This window comes from Kwoniella shandongensis, chromosome 13 (genome assembly GCF_008629635.2).
Source record: "Kwoniella shandongensis chromosome 13, complete sequence".
Taxonomy (NCBI): Eukaryota; Fungi; Basidiomycota; class Tremellomycetes; order Tremellales; family Cryptococcaceae; genus Kwoniella; species Kwoniella shandongensis.
The window spans coordinates 304,362-324,313 of NC_089299.1; the positions used below are offsets into that span (position 1 = coordinate 304,362).

General features: G+C 50.4%; 6 protein-coding genes across 6 annotated transcripts; 1 reads left to right on the forward strand and 5 right to left on the reverse strand.

The window, feature by feature from the left end:
- Positions 1 to 111: 111 nt before the first annotated feature.
- Positions 112 to 1,813, reverse strand: CI109_106815 (uncharacterized protein; the record flags this gene model as incomplete). Its single annotated transcript, XM_032002119.1, has 10 exons — positions 112 to 194; positions 254 to 340; positions 401 to 658; positions 720 to 819; positions 879 to 1,013; positions 1,077 to 1,272; positions 1,500 to 1,519; positions 1,575 to 1,614; positions 1,677 to 1,687; positions 1,751 to 1,813. 10 exons carry the CDS (start codon positions 1,811 to 1,813, stop codon positions 112 to 114), a joined length of 993 nt encoding a protein of 330 aa, XP_031863676.1.
- Positions 1,814 to 2,540: 727 nt separating this feature from the next.
- Positions 2,541 to 6,385, reverse strand: CI109_106816 (uncharacterized protein; the record flags this gene model as incomplete). Its single annotated transcript, XM_032002118.2, has 5 exons — positions 2,541 to 5,212; positions 5,363 to 5,522; positions 5,642 to 5,713; positions 5,880 to 6,146; positions 6,233 to 6,385. 5 exons carry the CDS (start codon positions 6,383 to 6,385, stop codon positions 2,541 to 2,543), a joined length of 3,324 nt encoding a protein of 1,107 aa, XP_031863675.2.
- A 931-nt stretch (positions 6,386 to 7,316) lies between these two features.
- On the reverse strand, positions 7,317 to 10,168 carry CI109_106817 (uncharacterized protein; the record flags this gene model as incomplete). The annotated part of the gene is made up of 4 exons (XM_032002117.1): positions 7,317 to 7,652; positions 7,727 to 8,112; positions 8,164 to 8,770; positions 8,831 to 10,168. The coding sequence occupies 4 exons, from the start codon at positions 10,166 to 10,168 to the stop codon at positions 7,317 to 7,319; spliced, it is 2,667 nt and encodes an 888-aa protein (XP_031863674.1).
- Positions 10,169 to 11,056: 888 nt separating this feature from the next.
- On the reverse strand, positions 11,057 to 12,942 carry CI109_106818 (uncharacterized protein; the record flags this gene model as incomplete). The annotated part of the gene is made up of 4 exons (XM_032002116.1): positions 11,057 to 11,495; positions 11,560 to 11,837; positions 11,908 to 12,236; positions 12,351 to 12,942. 4 exons carry the CDS (start codon positions 12,940 to 12,942, stop codon positions 11,057 to 11,059), a joined length of 1,638 nt encoding a protein of 545 aa, XP_031863673.1.
- Positions 12,943 to 13,350: 408 nt separating this feature from the next.
- On the forward strand, positions 13,351 to 16,048 carry CI109_106819 (uncharacterized protein; the record flags this gene model as incomplete). The annotated part of the gene is made up of 4 exons (XM_032002115.1): positions 13,351 to 13,632; positions 13,757 to 14,158; positions 14,216 to 15,742; positions 15,932 to 16,048. 4 exons carry the CDS (start codon positions 13,351 to 13,353, stop codon positions 16,046 to 16,048), a joined length of 2,328 nt encoding a protein of 775 aa, XP_031863672.1.
- A 279-nt stretch (positions 16,049 to 16,327) lies between these two features.
- Positions 16,328 to 19,707, reverse strand: CI109_106820 (NAD+ synthetase; the record flags this gene model as incomplete). Its single annotated transcript, XM_032002114.1, has 18 exons — positions 16,328 to 16,455; positions 16,529 to 16,553; positions 16,619 to 16,646; positions 16,704 to 16,759; positions 16,834 to 17,032; positions 17,134 to 17,238; positions 17,302 to 17,435; positions 17,502 to 17,637; positions 17,705 to 18,034; positions 18,100 to 18,437; positions 18,496 to 18,613; positions 18,677 to 18,765; positions 18,827 to 18,916; positions 18,989 to 19,094; positions 19,181 to 19,265; positions 19,329 to 19,446; positions 19,527 to 19,557; positions 19,685 to 19,707. The coding sequence occupies 18 exons, from the start codon at positions 19,705 to 19,707 to the stop codon at positions 16,328 to 16,330; spliced, it is 2,139 nt and encodes a 712-aa protein (XP_031863671.1).
- Positions 19,708 to 19,952: the final 245 nt, after the last annotated feature.

Consider the following 19,952-nt stretch of genomic DNA (forward strand, 5'->3'; position numbering starts at 1 on the left):
CATGATTAGACTCAATGCATCACGATTACTGCTACTGTACTTCTTCCACATTTACTTTTATTGAACACCCGACTGTTGTAAAATCTATGAAACAGCTGCTGAGAGAACCGTTTAGATGTCCTCCTTGGTGTACTGGACCTTGTCCGAGAACTTGGGGTCCTTCTCCTGGTAGATGTCGTAGAAGGGCTCGAAGCCTGCATAGGTGGCGAGGATTAGTCTTGTCTCCTATAAACCTTGGGGACGAAACACTCACTGTCACTCTGGTCACAAACCCTGTTAGCGGGGTGAGACTCGGCAAGCTTCTCAAGCTCCTCGAACTCGTCCTTGGAGAGGTCGACGACTGCGAGATTGATACAACATTAGATTGTCATGAGAAACGAGGACGATTTGGCCAACTCACGCTTAAGGTTGTTGGCAATTCGCTCGGGGGTGACGGACTTGGGGACGGGGTTAACACCTCGCTGAACCAACCAAGACAACAAGATGTTGGCGGTCTGGACGCTGTGCTTGTCGGCGATCTTCTTGACGATCTCGTTGTCTCGGAGGTTGGTCTTGCCGGTACCACCGAGAGGGGAGTAACCCTGAGGGACGATGTCGTGCTTGATCAACCAGTCAACGAGCTCGGGTTGAGGGCATTGAATAGAGAGCTCGACTTGGTCTGCAACGAAAAATCAGCCTGTGCCTTGAAAGACCATAATCGACAAGTAAAGGGCACTTACTGGCGACGGGCTTGATCTTGGCAACCTTGAGGAGCTTCTTGGTTCGGTGAATGTTGAAGTTGGAGATACCGATAGACTTGACGAGACCCGCCTCTTGGAGCTACGGCAATACATTGACGTTAGACTGATAGTTTGAGGAATTCGTTGGTATAGGCTCACCTTCTCCATCTCCCTCCAGGTGGGGGTGACATCGTCGGAAAGCTCAACGTCGAGCTTCTTCTTGCCGTTCTCAGCCTTGACGACGTGGTCCCAAGTGGGGAGAACACCCTTGGGGGCATCGACCTGGAGGTTGATCTGTGGGCGAAGAGCGTACATCAGCATACTGTTCTTGGGGAGGCGACGTGGAGTATTACTCACGTTCCAGTGCAACAAGTACAAGTCGAGGTAATCGACACCCAAGTTCTTGAGAGTGTCCTTGAGGGCCAACTCGACGTGTTCGGGGTGGTGGTGGAGCTCGAAGAGCTTGGAGGTGATCCAGATCTCCTCTCGGGGGACACCAGAGTTCTTGATACCCTCACCGACTTCGGCCTCGTTACCGTAGGCCCAAGCGCAGCTGTGGGGTTAAGGGAAGTGGGGAAGTGAGGGAATTATATAAGGAACAAAACCAGTAGATAAAGGTGGAGGGAAGTAAATGATGGTGATCCGAGAAATGAGGAGAAAGAAAGGTTAAAGAAACGCCACAGGATGGGGTAAGGGGTAACGAGAGAACGAGAGAAAGCACAAGGAACACCTGTCAGTGAGGTCCATCCGTCGTCATTAATCCATGTTGTGGCAACTCACTCGATGTGTCGGTAACCGCTCTGTTTTGGTACTGTCAGCTACAAGTATTGGTGGAGAGCTATATGTGCAACTCACCTTGAGGGCAGACTCGACAGCCTTGGAGACCTCTCCGGGACTACAAGGGGGAGTGAATGTGAGCTAATAAATCAACCTCATGGCAAGGCATTGTTAGCTCACGCGGATTGCCACTATGAAACAGAAGATGGTCAGCTCCCATCCGGTACAGTTTGCAGAGACAGCTGAGTACTCACGGTACCGAGACCGATGGAGGGGATTTTCTGACCGTTGTTGAGGGTGAAGTGAGTAGGAGCCATTTTGGAAGTTGATCTTGTAGCCTTTAGGCGAAGTGAGCGAGCGAGTGTGGGTAAAATGTTGGGTATGTATACCTTTGGGGGAGAAGAACGCACTGTTTTGGGTTTTGTTTAAAGTTGTATTTGATGTAGAGAGGAAAGAAAGAAGAGAAAAGTCTTTCTGTTGATTTGGGGGGGGAAATAGATCGAACTAGATGGAAGTCCCAGCTAACAGCTGCTAATCTGGACGGCGAAGGGGTGTGGATCATGCGTGTACACTTTGGCTTCACTGATGTAATTGGGTTCAGGGTCTACCACCCCATGTTCCGCCGGTAATATTGGAAATACGACACAGATATACTATACGGGCCGGATAACCCGGGTAATATTCCCCCGAAAACATCGTGACCATCGGCTCATTTCCTTCTGTACGATGTGGAGGTCATTCATCGTTGCGAGAAAAGAAGAAAAGAGGATCGCATCATATCGTGTACAGTATTTGCTATCACTCCTCACCACTTACACCTCGTCCCTCTCGAAACTGAACACAAGTGAGGGACGAAGCTTTACTGTCCATATGAAAAACCAAAAGAGAACAGAAAACAGTACAAACATACACCCCCCTCCACACTTTTACTAACTCCACTTGTTCCCCCTTATACCTCGCTTACACCCCTGACATGTGGCGAGTGGGCCCTCGTGATACCCCAATCGATCAAGCTTAACAAACGCCGGAGCACCAGCCATTGGTTCACAACGTCGCACCGATGATACCTTGACCATGAGCAGTGATGAGATCGCCAACCTTGAGTCCGGCCGCCAAAGCCCCTTGCAGACCGTTCTGGGTAGTGTGGACGAGACCGTGCAATTGAGCCTCGATGGGACCAAGTTGGATCTTTGTTGCGTCAGAGACGGTGGAGATCAAACCGAGGTTGTTGACGAGAGGGAGATGGTTGATGACGTCGTTTACGTTGACAACGGGGAGACCGAGGTTGTTGAGTGGTAAACCGGCCAAGAGCGATTTCTTCGTCAAGTTCAATGATCCAGAACCAAGGAGAGATCCAGCGACGTTGGTGATACTGTTCAATCCTGCGTTCAAGCCGTTCTGACCAAGACCCAAACCGAGGTTGTTGATTGACGAAGCGGAACCCTGAGCAGCTGCGCCGACGTTGCCTCCAATTATGGGTAGGTTGTGTGTAAGACCGTTGACGAGACCGCCGACGACGGGGAGGTTGTTGATGAGTCCACCGACAATGGGAAGGTTGTTGGTCTTCAATCCGTTAACGATAGGAAGTTTGGAAGTCAACCCGCTGAGAATGTTGTTGACAGCAGGGAGAGCTTGACCGACGATAGGCAAACCGTTGGCAGCGGAACCTAGACCTGATCCTGATCCGACGATGGGAAGACTGTTGACGATGGGCAAAGAACCGACGAGAGGAAGACCTGACAATAACGATTTCTTGATATGCAAGTTTCCAGATCCGAGCAAAGATCCAGCAGCGTTAGTGACGCTGTTCAATCCCGCATTGAGACCGTTGGGACCGAGACCCAAACCGAGGTTGTTGATGGAAGAAGCTTGACCTTGAGCTGTAGCAGCGACGTTACCGGTGATTCCTCCGACTTTGCCAAGCACGTCACCGAGTAAGGGGAGATGTCCAACGGTGTTAGTGACTTTGTTAACGACATCGCCGACGACCGGAAGATGACCGACAGTGTTGACGACACCTCCGACCACCGGAAGACCGTTGAGCAGACCCGTGGGGTTACTCAAGACGTTACCGAGCAATCCGGTAGGGTTGGACAGGATACTTCCCACGGGTAGAGAGTTGACCAGGGGAAGCGAATCGACCACATTCCCAATTGGTAAACTACCAAGCAAGGGCAGACCACTCAACAATCCTCGCTTGAGATTGAGCGCACCTTGTTCGGTCAAACCACCGGCGAGCTGAGTAATGTCGTTCAATCCGAGGTTCAAGCCGTTCTGGTTCAAGTTGAGTCCCGCGTTGGTGACGCTGGAAGCTGCACCAGAAGCTGTGGCGGCTAGTCCTCCGACGATAGGGAGATGACCGAGGGTATCGGTGACTTTGTGGACTACGTCGCCGACTATGGGGAGATGGTTGACCGTATTGATGAGTGTGTTGACGACTCCGCCGACTACTGGGAGACCGTTGACGAGACCAGTAGGGTTGGAGAGGATTCCTCCGACGTTACCGATTGGAAGCGAGTTGAGAAGACCGGTGGGGTTGCTCAAGATTCCGCCAACGGGAAGGGAGCTGAGCGCGCCAGTGGGGTTCGAAAGGATTCCACCGACATTGCCTACCACGGGCAACGAGCTGAGAAGACCAGTTGGGTTGGACAAAAGACCGGAGAGGAGCGCTCGTTGATGCAACTCGTGTTGATGCTCATGAGCGAAGAGTTCACCTTCCGTGATTTCACTAGCGAGTTTTGCGACGTCAAGATCTAATCCATTACCGACCGAAAGTGGCGCGTGTGCGTCGACAGCGGTATGGAAGAGATCCGAAGCAGAAGAGCCAAGTACACCGGAAGCCGAATGGAGAATATCGTGTGTGAGATCTCGTCCGAGTAAACCATGAGTTTGACCGGCAACTTGGGCGAAGGCACCTGTAGCAGCTGAGAGAGCACCGTTTGCCGAAAGAAGTCCGGGAATGTTGAGCGATCCAAGCAAGTTCGCATTGGCGTTTGCGTTGGCGTTTGCGTTGGTATTGGCACCCAGTTGACCGGTTAGACCCCCGACAATTGGGATATTGTGGGTAAGACCTCCGACAAGGGGTAAGACGTTACCGACCACAGGGAGATGACCGACTGTATCGGTGACTTTGTTGACGACGCCTCCGACTACGGGAACGGAAGAGAGCAGACCGCCAACTGCACCTTGAGCTTGGGCCTGGGCTCCTGCTGAAGTTTGAGCAGTGAGCGAGCCTGCAGCTTGGACGAGGTTGGCAATGTTAAGTCCACCAGCCGCAGCTGCAGCGGCGTTGGTGGCTGCTCCAACAGCTGCCTGAGTAGCAGCACCAGCGTTGAGTTGACCTTGACCGTGTCCGAACAAGTTTTCAAGACCGAATAATCTTCGTTCGATGCCATGTTCAGTCTCCACATCTCTCAGATGCAATCCAAGAACATCAAGTCCCAATCCCAATTTTGATCCACCTTTGGCCGCTACGCCAGCTTTCAAGTTGGTCGTCAAGCCTGCTGTTAGAGCGGTGCCAGTATGAGCCGCATCGATCAGGGTGATCAAACCGTTCGCGGTGAGCTGCGATGCGGCTTGAGTAGCGATGTGAATATCGACCTGGGCCATGGCGGCGAGGTAGGTCGGCCAAGCGGAGAGGAGGGAAGAACAAGTTCCGGTAGGCTCGTGTGAGCACACGGATTGAAGGAGGGTCTGGAATTGTCGCACTCGGTCGGCTATGTCGGGGGAAACATATATCAGTCAGTCAAGTGGTAAAGTATAACGGTAAACCAGAGATAATGGGGAATGGAGGCGAGGAGAAAATAATCGCTGAGTCTGTATGATGTTTGATGTTTGTGTACATGTTGGGAGGAAGGACAACTCACCACCCAACGCTGCGAACAACTGAGCAGCCGTCCATCCTTGCTCGAAGGCATAGTGCACAGCAGACAAGTATGCCGAAATTTGGGTACATTGGGCAATATCAGCGTGGGCAATCACACATTGTCCAGTGGCCCATGCGTTTACGGCGAGAGATCGTGTGATCTACACAGAGCGAAGGGGGGTGTCATCGTTAGTTACCCTTTCTGAGATTTATTGTAGCTGGGAGTTGTGGATTGGGTAAAGGTAGGGCAAAAGTGAGATTGATGACATAGTCCACTTACGCCAATAGTGGCGCCGAGTTGGGCCGAGAGTGCGGTGGTTGCAGTGACAGCGCCACCTGTGGCGGTGTTGAGCTGGCAGGGGAGAAAACGGTGGGTTAGCGATCTTTCTTTTGCTAACCTGATGTGATATTATAGTGGACAGCATGAGTGTATCTACAGTCGATGTGATGAGAAATGTTGTCATAGTGATGTCGTGAAGAAAGAAAGCGATTGAAGTGGCACTCGCGTTCGCACTCACCAAAGCATTCGCGATGACCTGAATATCAGCCGACGCAACGGCGTTGACAGCAGCTCCTGCATGACCTGTCCCGAACAAGTTGAGAGGCGCCGCACTTGCTCCTGCAAGGAGAGAGAGGGCGATAATCTGTTTAGTAGATGCGGGCATTGTGCGTTGAGTGATAAGTTGACTGGTCTTGTGTTCGGCTTTGCTATACGGCGCAGTGAGGGAGAAAAGACGACTAGCGTTCAGATCTGCTTCTTCGGAGGACGTTAACGTGGGGACGGACTAGGGTGAGATGAGCGAGTGTGAAATGAAAAAGCAGAAGGAAGAGGAACAACGAGGAGATATCAAATCTACTTGTATAAAGGAACGTAAGTTATCGCTGCAAGCGTGTTGGATGAACAGAGAACCGCTAGGGTCGTAAGTTCAGTTGGAAGAGAGTTGAGAGTGGAGAGTGGAGAGTGGTTGGGTTGAGGAGAAAAAAATGAGAGGGAAGAGATGGATGGGTTGAAGTTATATATCATTTCTTGAGTTGGGGCACCTAGGTCTTTGACCGGGCACGGGTACGCGTACGCGTACAAGAGTCAATACAGGCAGACGCACGCGATCGCATAATTGGTGAGATGATGGATCAAGGTACTGTACGAAGGGCAGAGACGAGGCGGGAAGGTGTAAGGGGTAAGTGGTTGATACGCAGAGTGGGGAAACATGGCGCTCGCCAACAAGTTGCTATATCGTACAAGCGTACAGGTTATATTGAGATGTAGGATGTCTCGTTCGAAACAAGGTACGAAAGGGAACTATCGCATGGGTAAGATCTTCATGAATTGACTTGGATCGTAGAGACATGAACGGAGCGACGATGTGTGTGTGAGACTCTATTAGTATATCTATTTATCAGCCACTTTGCAAAATGTCTGACTTGGTTGTGCCACAAGTGAGTGTTCTTCCACTACGAGATGTGAATAGTTTGTCAAAATGAAACAAACGACCAGGAATCAGTCTCAGATCACACTCACTCACAAGAACAGAGCTTTCTCACCTCGACTAGGGTCAGCGAGACATACAGAGCAATGATATTTACTATCATAAGCTCATTCACTTACACGTGTAAAGTAACATTCACCTACGGCCTTGAGACATCACACGGGAATCTCCACACACGTCAAAAGCACGTGGCTTGCAACATCAGCTAGACTCGGTGAGTTACCCGAGGGACTTTCAATGACTGTCGCATGATTTGCATGATACTATCTGGTTGAGTACTACAGTTATCCACAATTGAGTTATCTTCCTCCACGCATAACGTCTCGGCTGTATCTCGACTCGACACGACACAGACAGACATGACGAATAGCTAGATTTTATCACAGGGATATGCTTCATGTTCTTTCTTCTCACGCTACAGTTCTCTCCCTTATCTACAACCAACGACCACCGGCATGCTAAATGACTTTACTCCTCATCACTACTCTCTTCCTCTGAACTCGACTCTTCACCTTCATATCCACCAACAGCGCCACCACCACCTCCACCACGACCGCTATCAAAGCTCTGCAATTGCGCTTCCATCCTCTTGATCCTCTCTGCTTCTTCTCGCTCGTTGACACTCTTTCTCGACGCACCGCCAATAGCTTTCTTGGCGGCTTTCTTCCCCTGAGCACCTGTCGCCAGTTGTCCCTTGGGTCGACCGGCCTTGCCAGATCGTCCGCCACGACAGACGAGGTTGTACAGCTTGAGAACGGTAGCGGTAGGAAGCGAATCGATATCCAGTTCGATTTCTTCGTTATTCTGCACAAAAAGAACGAATCACGTCAGCAAGGCGCAAGGGAGGAACAGGTAACACGAGGAGATGTATCACTCACAGCACCAAGGTTGGTAGTTTGCTGAATGATAGTAATCGCTTTTTGTAACGTATCGGCATCCGCCAACTGGATCTTCTCCGCCAACTCCTGCTTTTGAGTGAGGGTCATGGTAGTAGGTTCGTCGTCACTCTCCATATCCTCGTCATCGTCCTGGTAAGACACCGCCGTCTCCTTGACCTTCTTAGGCTTCTTCGAGTGACCGTTGCCATTGATACCAGGAGAATGTTTGGAAACGGACTGCTTTCGTTGTGATGAACCCGATTTAGCAGACTTGGCTTTAGGTTTAGTAGCTCTCGATGCACGTCGTTTGGCGATCTTAGCTCGAAGGGCAGCGATTTGGTCATTCAACTCGCTGACTTTCGACTCAAGTGATCGAAGCGTGGTATCTGTAAACACAAGTTAGCCCCGGCGGATCACAGGTACACCTTTCGACTCACTATCTTCTTCACTTGAATAGCCCGCCTCCACATACTCCTCAGCCAAAGGATCCTCACTCTCCTCTCTGACCTCCTGCTTGGGCGGCAATCCCTTCCACTTCTCTCCCCAGAGTTGCAGGAACTGGATAGCCGCCCTATGAACATCATGATCAGGCGGATTAAACTTTTGAGCGTTCGCAAGCATGAGCTTGATATCGTCGTCCAGCTGTGCAACATCCTCGTAGACACCTTCTGTCAACTTTCCCTTGATCTGGTTCAGATCGATAGGTTGTTTTATCACAATTGTGTAATCGGGAATGGCTCTGATAATATCTTCGACAGGGTAGATGAAAGGCTCCACAATGAGGGTGGTCTTCTGGTTCACTTCTAAACTCTTCAATGTTCGAGCAGCCCACTGCAGTTGAACATCGTTCCGTCGCTTCGGCTTACGGGTTCCACCAATGTCTTCGTATGCAAGGTCTTTCGATGGGGGAGGATGGATCTCTCGTTTAGGACGAGTATCGTCGGAAGTTCGGCGAATGACAGGTGGCTGGGAGATGGAAGCACGACGAGCAGTCGAAGGCCCGGCAGCAGGCGCACGAGGTGATGGCGCAGCAGGAGGTGCAGGCTGTTGATATGATCAGCTTCTGGCAACAGATCTATGTCGACGGTCAAAAGGGAATCTCACCTCTGATGGTATGTTCGCCAACTGCTTCTCGTAATACTCTTCCAACCGGGTCGCAGCTTGACTGATAGGATGATCCTTCCCGTTGAATTTCCTCGAGTTCTCCCAGATTTGTCTGACGTCTTCGGTAATCTCGCTCACGCTCTTATACGTCCCCTTGCTCATGTCCCACTTCGCCGCCTTGCTCTTGTCCTTGGGAGGTCCTCGAGGATCACTGGCCACCAACTTGGTCTCGACTGTGCCGAGATCCATTGGTCGGTCAATAATCTGGGGGTAGTGAGGAATTCCGAACAGAACAGTGTCAACGGGTTGAGCGAAGAAGACTGAATCAGCCTGTCGCTTCTTGATAGCGCGAACGGAAGTGAGGAAATGCCTATGTTGAGTGGGAGTAAGAGGGGTAGTCGGTCCAGCTGGACGAGGAGCAGGTGGGACATAAGAGTGCCAAGCGGGTGGCGGAACAGGTGCAGCACCTTCCTCAGGTGCTGATGGAGCAACAGCGGGCTCGGAAGGAGCGGCTTGAGGTTGAGCTGGAGGAGCGGCTTCCGTTGGCGCTGGTGCAGTATTACTGGATTCGGCGGGTAACGCATCTTCCCTCAATCTCTTCTCTTCCCGTGACTCCTCTAGATCATCCCCAGCTCTCTTCAAGCTCGTCTCCGAGACGCTCGATTCCAGGCCCGGCGCACTCGACGGCGCCTCGACATCCGCCTCTCCCACGGCATCCACATCCATGGCATCAGAGGCTGGCTCGGCAGGAGGAGGAGCCTGAGTCTCAGAAACCGGAGTGGGTACAGCTGCTGCTTCTTCGACGCCCAGAATTCCGCCCTTCCTTTCCTGTTCTTCTGTGGTGATCACACTAGGGGTAGGAACCGCTGAGGGGATAGTGCCAGCAGGAAGAGCCGGAGGCGCTTCGTCGTGAGCTTTCGGGGAAGGGGGTACAGGTGCGTCAATCGGAAGTGGGGGTTGATCGTCAACGGGAGCAGCTACCGGCGCAGGAGCGGGTGTAGGTGCAGGAGCGGCCGGTTGCTCAGCTGCGACAGGAAGGGGCTCCGGGGCAGCAACGTTCGCGGTCCGCTGAGCGTTCGCCACCTCTCCATTTGTCACGGGAACTTCCACGTTGTTCCCTCTGTCGTCCGTAGCTGGATTGGCGGGGTTAGGGCTTTTCGGAGCCTCGACAATGGTTGAGGAAGGAGGAGGACCGTCATTCTGAAGAGGGTTGGGCAAGGGCTTTAATGGCGCCGCTGTGGAATCTTGCTCGCTGGCGGGAGGGAGAGGTTGGGAGGCGGTTTGAGGAGAAGGAGGTTGTGCGGGAGGTGCAGCCGCGATGGGCGGAAGATCAGACATCTTGAGTCAGGCTGTGTCGATGTCAAAGTAGCGTGTGGAGGGTGGCGAATGATAGCAAGAAGACAATCAGACGTGAGTTGCGGATAGCGAAGAACAAGTGACAAGTTGATTATCGTGCAATCACGTCAATTGTAAGGAATAGCAAGAAAAGAGAAGAACGGATGTCAGCTGAGTGCTCACTTCGTATGCATCAAATGTCATCCATCTCATCTCATCGCAACTCGTCGCTCTCCCCTTCGCCGATGGTACATCTACAGAAGCGAGACAAGAGAGGTGGAAGGAAGTGCTCACCTTTCCTTCCTTTTTGACTGAAAGGTGGGTACTAGTCGACGAAGACGGAGTGAGACGATGACCGTTCTTCCTTCCTTCCTTCTCGTAGTGGGTGAGACAGACTAATAAAAGACTGCCTTAAGTGGATAGACAAAGCGATTAAAAAAGTAAAAAGGATATAAAAACGAAAAGATTAAAGGTGTGGAGGAGTGATTGTTATTATTATTACTGTTGTTGTTGTTATCGACGGTGATGACCGCAAACGACCAAATCAATCAATCAATCAATCAATCAATCAACCGATCGACTTGTTTTTGTTTTTTTGAAAAGTGGAGGGAGAAGAGGGAGAGGGGGGAAAAGTGGGAAACTTGGAAAAGACGAGGTTTGAATTATATAGGCGGGAGTTGCCACCCTAAATCCACAAACACCCAAAAAGGTACAACAAAATGACCCTGAGGTAGTTGGTACAGATGACGGCATGAGACCAGAGGGACGTGGGTCACATCCTCGACGGGATACAATAACACCGGTATCGCCGTGATAGGGATCTCCGTGTGGCATCAACGACATTATGACGGTGCATTACAATAACATTACCATGCTGCGGACAATTCATCATCACTCTTCATACTCTCCCTCTTCCTCGTCCTCTTCTTCCTCTTCATCCTCAAACTCAACCGCCATGGCATCATCCTCCTCTTCATCATCATCCTCACTGTTGTTCTCGTAAATGTCCACCTCGTCTTCATCTTCCTCACTGTCCTCATCGTCATCACCGTCAGCAGTAGTAGCTGCAGCCTGAACGCCTCCCTTGTTCCCAGCAAGATGCTGTCCGTCCGCAATGAACACACATGTCAAACGACTTCCTTTGGTGTCGTATGATGCTGATGGTTCGATCTGCTTGTCTTCTCCTTCTGTCCCCTCAGTAGTTGGGACTGCGGAAAGGTCGTAAAGGTTGATCAAACCGTCGGAAGATGCAGTGGAGAGCAATACGGTCTTGCGGGGTTCACCACTGGAAGAGGGAACGTAGAATGGCAGCGCTGAGACTGATTTGATTCTGAGATAGAAAGTTGAACGTCAGCATAAGAAGCATATCAATGTATCTCCCAGTCGCAACTCACCGGTTGGTATGCCCAACGAGAGTAGCTATCTTCTCCACGTCCGCACCCTTGCCCTTGTTCTCGGCACTTCCTTCTGCTTCTTCATCCTCGTCCTCAGCTTCATCCTCCACAGCAGCATCGTCGGTTCCGACGGTGATCTTGTACACTTCCACAACACCCTTCTCGGTTCCTACACAAAGCAGCTCGCTCTCTTGCTCCTCCTCGGTCGAGGGTACGAGGGTGAACAGAAGCGTGTTGAACCGTGATTTGGTTTCGAGGGTGTGTAAAAGTTTGAGTGTCTATAAAACAGCCAACATCAATAACAGTCCAGACAAGTATTGTATACGGATAAGGGATTTTGCGACTCACCAAAGAGTAAATTTGGATCTTTCGAGGGAAAAGAACGGCAAAGTGTGTCCCTTGTTGCGAGAACTTGACCATCTCCGGTTCGCTGCCCAAAGCAAGACTTGCAGCTCCTCTTCCTCTCATCAGATCCCACATCTTCAATGTCTGGTCTTTCCCAACACTGAGAGCGACTCGTCCCGTAGGGTGGATATCGACGTGGTTGACTCGACCGGAGTGTCCCTTGAGGGATTTGAGGAGGGCCCAATCGGACGTTCGGAAGAGGGACAAGGTGGAGTCGACAGAGGTTGTGATCAGATGAGCAGGCGAGGGGAAATGAAGTGATGTGATTGAGCCTAAATAGTTGGATCAACATTAGTTGTGGTCCATCGGAGAAGATACCCCGAACGAAGGGAACGGTTGGCTATTCAAGGATGGAAAAGGCAGATAACGGTCCTCGCTACACTCACCTGTATGTTGACTCAAACTACCGACCTCTTTCCTCCTTCTCAAGTCCCAAACCTTTACAAACTCATCCTCACTCCCTGTTGCCAACCATTTCCCACCCGGACTCGCCGCAACAGCTTTGACACAAGCCAAATGTGCCGGGAAGATGAATATCGGTTCGAGAGTAGGTTTGACCTGGCCGCCGTTGCTGCTCTTCGAGGAAGATGAAGGGGTGGGGAAAGAACCTTCGATACCGTAGAGAAGCTTTTCGTAAGTTCCGGCGATGATGACGAATGTTGTTGAATGGAGAGTGGGTGTGGGAGTAAGGACAGTCGATTTGCCCTTTCCTTTGTCTTGAGCTTTCGGTGTTGTCGCTGGTTTCGTTGCGGCGGGAGCAGGTGCTTTGGAAGCAGCCGACGATGCAGGCTTGATAGCTGCTTTGGGTTTACCGTTCTTGCTAGCGTGAGACGGAGGGTTAGGCTTCTTCGAAGAAGAGGATGAGGAAGGACCATCGTAGGTCACTTCAACTTTCGCTTTCTTCGCATAAGGAGCGGGTCGAGCTGAGCCCTTGCCCTTGCCCACAATCGGTTGCTTGGATTTTCCCTGTTTACCCATTATGTTTTGCTATAAGTATAGTAGAGTATGTGTCAGATAATAGTTGTTATGAATCATGAAAAGTTATAGCTGTATGACGGCGGTGGACGTGTTGAAAATCAACTTTTGAGGGAGGATGATGATGTGGCATTGTAAAGTCAGTCAAACCGAGGTGGAGGTGCAAGTGAAACGTTATCACGTGTTGTGTCATTGTGGTTGTGGTTACCCCGCATTGGACATCGCGAGTAACAACGATGACAAGTGGTGAGATGATGTACATACTTTCCAAACACTGCAGCCAAATTCGGACCTCACCTCTCGCTACGTCTCTGGCACTCTCTGTCATCCTCACGGCCACTACGGATCTTACCACCGGGCTACGTCGCCTGATAGCCCTCGGCCCTCGTCGTTCGCGAATACGCTCGCGCCATGTCCACCCAAACTCCTTCCTCTCTCATCGGTGAAGTCCTCCGACAACCAGATGACCTCCTTAAACTAGCTTCGTACCGCAAGAAACTACTCAAAGAAAAATCAGCTCTCGATGCCAAACTCTCCAGCGGGGTAAAAGTGCAATTGGACGCAACGAGAGATGCGTTACTAAAGTTGCAGAATAGTAGGGCGGCGATGGGTCTGATACGAGAAGAGATGATGGCCGTGGAGAAGTTGATGGGTGGGGAAAATGGTGGAGAAGCTTTTGAGAAGATTACAAGGGTGAGTGCGGGTCGACACTGATCTGAAATACTGCGACTACCTTTAGGAAGAAGGTGGTTGCGAGTAGTCTTGGTCACGACGAGAGTGGTTGACAATGAGCTGATGCAGATGTCACTTTTCGTAGGTATCCACGGTCCATCGGAACTTCTCTCAGACCACCAAAATGGTCAACAACCTTCGATCCATGTCTGATAAAGTCGACCACATCGCATCTCTCCTCGATTCCGATCGCAATCAACATTCCGGACCTTCCGGTCCTTCACCCAACCTCCTCCCTATCCATTACCAACTACAACAGCTCGAGGCGTTCCGTAACGAGACTCTGCACCAAGCGAAGAAGAGCGATGTCGCAGAGAGAGAGGTGTTGATCAAGTGGTTTGAGAAGCTGGATAAAGTCGGTAACGATTTCGAAGCTTGGTTATGGGAGATCGGGGCGAGAGTCGTCGAGTTGGCAAGAAATGGGAATGGAGGTACGGTGGTTAGGTTGTTAAAGATTGTAGAGGTGGAAGGGAGAGAGGATGAGAAGGTGAGCTAGACATCCCAAAACGGGATATGGAGCTGACTGGTTTGTATTCTACCACAGGCTGTCGCAATGCGTCTAGTCCGAAAAGTAGCCACTACCGACGCTGCTTCAAAATACAAATCCATGCAAGCCAACGCCCGAGTGATAAAAAATTACCGACACAAGCTGCTCGACGCAATGACAGCATCTGTCCGATCGGCGTTCGACAATCATTTCCTCGATAACCAGTACGACTTTTTGGCGTTTATCGATGGACTCGGTTGGATCTACAAGGATATCATACGGATCAAAGATGACGTCGAACCTCTCTTCCCGGAAGATTACGAGATCACACCATATCTCGTCAAGGCGTATCATAAGTGTCTCAATGAGACAATACGGAAAGTAGTCGATTCCGCTCCGGAAGCCAAGGTGTTATTGGAGCTACACGCGTGGATCAAGGAATATCGAGTCAGTATGAAAGAGCTGGAAATCCCCAATGCTTGGCTACAACCGCCATTGTTGGACGGAAAATCACAGGATCTAATCGAGGATTACGTGAAATTGATCGTGGCCAAGTTGGAAGAATGGACAGTCAACTTGATGAGAGAAGAAACGGGGAAATTCACATGGCGAACGAGAGAACCGGAGCAAGCGGACGATGGACAACTAGGAATGGAAGGTGTTGTCGACTTCTTCTCGTTGGTCAGTCAACAATGTGATCTTGCCCTTGATTCGAATCAAGGTGCGGTGTTGGCACGAGTCGTGACGGAATGCGCAAAAGTGATGCGCCGAGTGCAAGGGGAATGGTTGAAACTGGTTGCGGACGAGTCGAAAGCCCAAGTGGAGAAGAAACCCGAGGAAGTCCCTGGTGGTCTAGTCGAATACGTGATTGCGCTAGCGAACGATCAATTAAAATCGGCCGATTACGTCGAAGCTCTTTCGACGAGATTGGAACCGCTGGTGTCTGCGAAATATAAAGAAGCGATCTCGGCACGATTGAACGAAGCGATTGACGGATATCTCGACGTTGCCAAACGATGTACTTCGTCATTAGTCGATTTCGTTTTCAACGATCTGAAAACTGCTACGAGAGGATTGATCACTCCGACATGGTATACGGATCAACTGATGCCCCAAATCATCGAAACCATGCGCGATTACATGTCGGATTATCAAACGCATCTAAACCCCTCCATATTCGAAATCCTAGTCGAAGATCTACTCGACACTTTCCTAATCTCCTACTTGACAGCTTTGAGAAGAGCTTCTTCGCGATCATTGAGAATGCCAATAGCGATACAAAAGATCAAATCTGATATATCCCAAGCGTTCGATTTCTTCTCAAAATACAAATCGCCGCAAGAACTGGAGACGAATTTCGAAGTGATCGATATGATCGTCAGTATGTTGACGGCATCGAGTCAGATGGTATTTATGGATTATTGGAATTTCGCAAAGAAACATGGACCGAATCTCGCTTTTGTCGAAGCGTTGATGAAGGCAAGAGATGATTTCGATAGAGTACAAGTTGGAGAGATTATGGAGATGTTGCGAAGGAAGATCAAAGAGGAGGATATAGGAGAACCGGAAGAACCCACAATCATGGTGAGTAGCGATCTTCCGTTTGCGAGGATGGATGGAGTATCAACGGGGTTTGGGCGATCGGAAAGGGTGAAGGTCCTCCCACTGGTTGTCTGATCCCCTCTGACTACCTCGTCAATATTATGAGATCGGACGGTCTTCTCGTACAAGGTACAAGGATAATTGCTAATCTACTGCATCCCTCCCCCACAGGTAAAAGTCCAAGCAACATCCGGTGGACTGCTGTCCAACTTGTCAAACCTTGCTGGTACATACGCCAGCAATTTCACAACGAGCAACTTTGCAACACCCGGATTCAGAGCTTTATAGAGTCAAGGCACGCGATCTGGTCAATGTCCTTTCCGTTCTCCTCTACTATCGTCTGGGAGTGTGTACGCTTTGTCGTCGCACGGACGGTCTATTCATATCTAGTCTCTTCAAGCATATTCACAGCATCGTTCATCTTGCCTTCGTTCTCCGTTCTCATTTCGTTGTATTCCATTGTCAACAATGCATTGTTCATCATTCCGAGCACCCGATACTGCGTCGCTATCAACGCTACTCCGCGGAGCATTGGACCTCCAGTCCATCCGTTCCTATACCGCCCGCCTAATCCAGCTTGGTCTTGTCAGCTCCGGGTTGAGTAGTACGATCTGGCAGGTTCTCAGCTAGCGCATCAATCTTCTTGAATTGATGGCTGAATCGAGAAGGGTAGAGGAAAGGTCGGAGGTCGAATCCTATCAACGTAGATGTATCATAGCTCGTTAGTAAGTAATGCTCCTCTATGGAGTGAGGAGAGTGGGAACGCACTATTGTCATCTGGACCGTAGGATTCCTGTGGAAGAGACAGTTGTGTCAGCTGTCCATTGAGTGATGATCACCACACTTCCAGTAGCTCACCATATGAACCGAAGGCGTGATTGTTGTCCTGCACATTCGTCAGCTCTGACTCGTCTAGACATTTGGCAACTGAGGGTCAGCTCACATCTTGTGTCGGTTGATCGCATAGGTGAAGAAGAAGTGCTTGACCTTCGTTGCAATCTTCACGGTGGATCTCCAAATCAGCACCTCCCCAACATAAACGCATAGATGAGTCTTCTCGACCCGCGACTCACCTCTGTGGGGGACAAGAAGCTACCCCATTCTTGCACAAGCTTCCCAAACATGCTATAAGGTCCACACTTTTCCACTTTTCTCAATCGTCCAAAGACAGATAGCTCATCGTAGGTCATGCCCATCTCGACTTCGTCAGATTGAGCGACGTTATCAGCTCCCAGAGGGATAAGCTCAGCAGTCGGGATGGCGTCGAGGAAGCTAAGCGATACGAAACGTCAATCAGTTATCATCCCTCAGACCGCTCAGAACCCCTCCCGTAAATGAATTGGAGAGAGCTTGAGATATCGCAAGAGACTCACCTGCCCAAGATTGGCAAGTCGAATTTGGTTTCTGCCCAGCCGATAAACTTCTTCAAGTCGGTCTTACTGATACCACCGATAGGGTTCACGTCGGCACTTGAGCAGCTAGCAAGTTGCAGATCGCAAATCAGCACTAGCATGCCATTGTGGATCCGTCCAGTTACTCACTCGTATTTGGTATAGTAACCTCTCAAGCTCTCATCAACATTGGCACTTCCCAGGACCAACAAGCTTCCAACCTTTCCCCTTGTCCAAGGTAGGAGTTGAGCAAACATGTACGCAACGACCATACGGAGTCGAGCCTGATACCGATGCACGGGAGATGTCAGCTACAATCCACACTTGGCTGCAAGGGTATTGTGGCTGACCTGGATGTTTTGCAAAGCCAGATTTTCGGCAGATGTTCCGCCGTGCACTGCGAACTGAGGCTTCTTGCCAGTGACGAGGCTGAAAATGCCTTTGACGGCTGAAACGGCAGTGTCCATGTTCAGATCGGTGTGATAACTGCGGTAGCAAATCAAGCATGAGCGAGCTGATACACGTTTCACCGGTAAATGGATCGACAACTTACGCGCCGATAGCCTCTGCGAGGTCTTTCGCCCTCTTCCTAGTCTCCGGACTAGAATGTTCCGTTCCCATATAACATGTGTGGAAGATCCTGCTGGCAAACTCCCTCGGGTTAGTCGGGAGATAAGTGGAGTCTTCAGGCTCTCCTGTAATCCGTCGTGCGTCGGCAATAACCTGCTTATCTCCTTTGGAAGCGGCGTCTGCAACGAGTCGACACATGGAATGAATGATAGTGGCAGTTGCACAACTGTCGATACCACCACTAAGGGGGAGGAAGTAACCCTGGGTTCTGGATCGTCGGAGGTAGTCCCAAAGCCAACAAGCGGGACCGAGCCTGGTCACGAGATCACGTCAGCCTGTTAAACACCTCACCCGAAGACCTTATCACACTGGACTCACGCGATCTCCTCTTCTGGAGTATGGTATGTAACTTCTGAGGATCCTTTGGTCTCCTCATCGCCTACTCTGATACCCTGCCCACCGTCCAACCGAGTATCGATATAAGTTCGCTGGTACGCTTCCGCTTGAGCACTTTGCATTCTTCTACTACTTGTCGTCCTGTGAGCTCGGACAGCTCCCAAGTCGACTGTAGCGGTGACAACTTCGACATCCGAAAGAGAGAACTGAGAACCCCTCGCAAGGATTTGACCGTTCATGGCGATGAGACATGCTCCGTCGTAGTACAACCGATCACCATCACATCCTTGCTGGTTAGCATAAAGATAAATACCACCGAGCTGGGAGAGCTCATCATGAGCTGCTGTCACTGTATCTCAAGGCGATGATACGACCCACCTTCATGGTCGCTTCCTTGATGAGGTCGATACGGCGGTTCAGCTTTCGCAGCTCGTGATGACTAGCCGAGGAGTTTGTGAAGATTTCCACACCGTCTAGACCCATGAGGATATGGGGACTGAAATATGCACGTCGTATCAGTATCTCTATCCTTGAAAGTGCGATCTCCGGATAAACTCACGAAGCTGGGGTGAACAACTCTTCACAAAGCTCAACACCGATCACAGTATCTTCAGTTGAGACGACACCGTCACCGAAAGGAACGTGACTCTGCGGAGACTTGTCAGTATATGACCGATATGTTGCACAAACAATGAGTGCTTCGACTCACTTGACCGGTGATTCGGCGGATCATGCCGGGAAGAGAGTGTTGTTCGAGCTGTCTGTGCTTGTGCCAAGGTGTGAAATGTCTCAACTCGCGCTGTGGACCATCTACATCAGCTCGTAGCTCGTACATTCGACAATACCATGAGAGAAGCGGTAGTATGCTCACGTAATTACCATCGTTGGCCATCCACATCTTTGGTCTGATCATTGCAATCTTTCCATCGTGAATGATCACTCGACAGTTGTAGTTGTTGTTCTTGTGCTCGATTGGCCTGTACCAGGGCAAAGCGTCAGCAAGTCTCTCGGACTACTATCAAATCGACATCCCGGACAATCGATTGAGGGAGACGTCACTTACATGCCAACATCGCAAATGATCCCCTTTGCTTCCTCACTTTGCAGGATGGTAGCTAACACTTCCCACGAATGAAGGATCGTATCACCTACAACACACAATCAAGTATAAGCTCAGCACTTTCCGGGACACCCGGAGACATTGAGATCACCCTCTAAGAAATGATCCAAACATCCATATCCTGGGATTTCAAGCTCGGGTCCGACACGAAGTTTGGCTCCTCGCGATTTCGCGATCGCTATAGAACGTAAGATACGTTCGCAGTTTCCCTATTGAGGATCGAAACCACGTCTGTTCAGCTTTGATAGCCAGTCCGACGCGGACGCGAGCAGAGGGAATGGGAGCTAACCTCAAAATCGAGAGACCACTGATCGAGTTGACTATAATGAGTGTAGGTTGGTGAGCGAGGTACTTGAACGATCATGAGAAGACGCTCAAACATACCAGCTAAGAAGGGAAGGCGTCAGCTGGAGTACCTGATTACAATAGAGGATTGAGCTAGCTTACGTTGCTACAGTGACGAGGTGCATCTTGTTCAGACGTTTCCCTCCCTTTGTCAGTGCTAGAAAGATGATGATAGTCGAGTATGGAAACCCGACTGATGTCGATAACGACCCAAAACGATTGATGTCATTACGAGTCTGTCTCTACCTAGAGTGGAGGATCCGCTAAATACATCACGTGACTCTCAACGCCTCCGTCCGTGTCTCTCTCCAACTTAAGACGTCGGTGTTCAGAGAACTCATCTATCACTCAAGATCACATTCCACCAAAC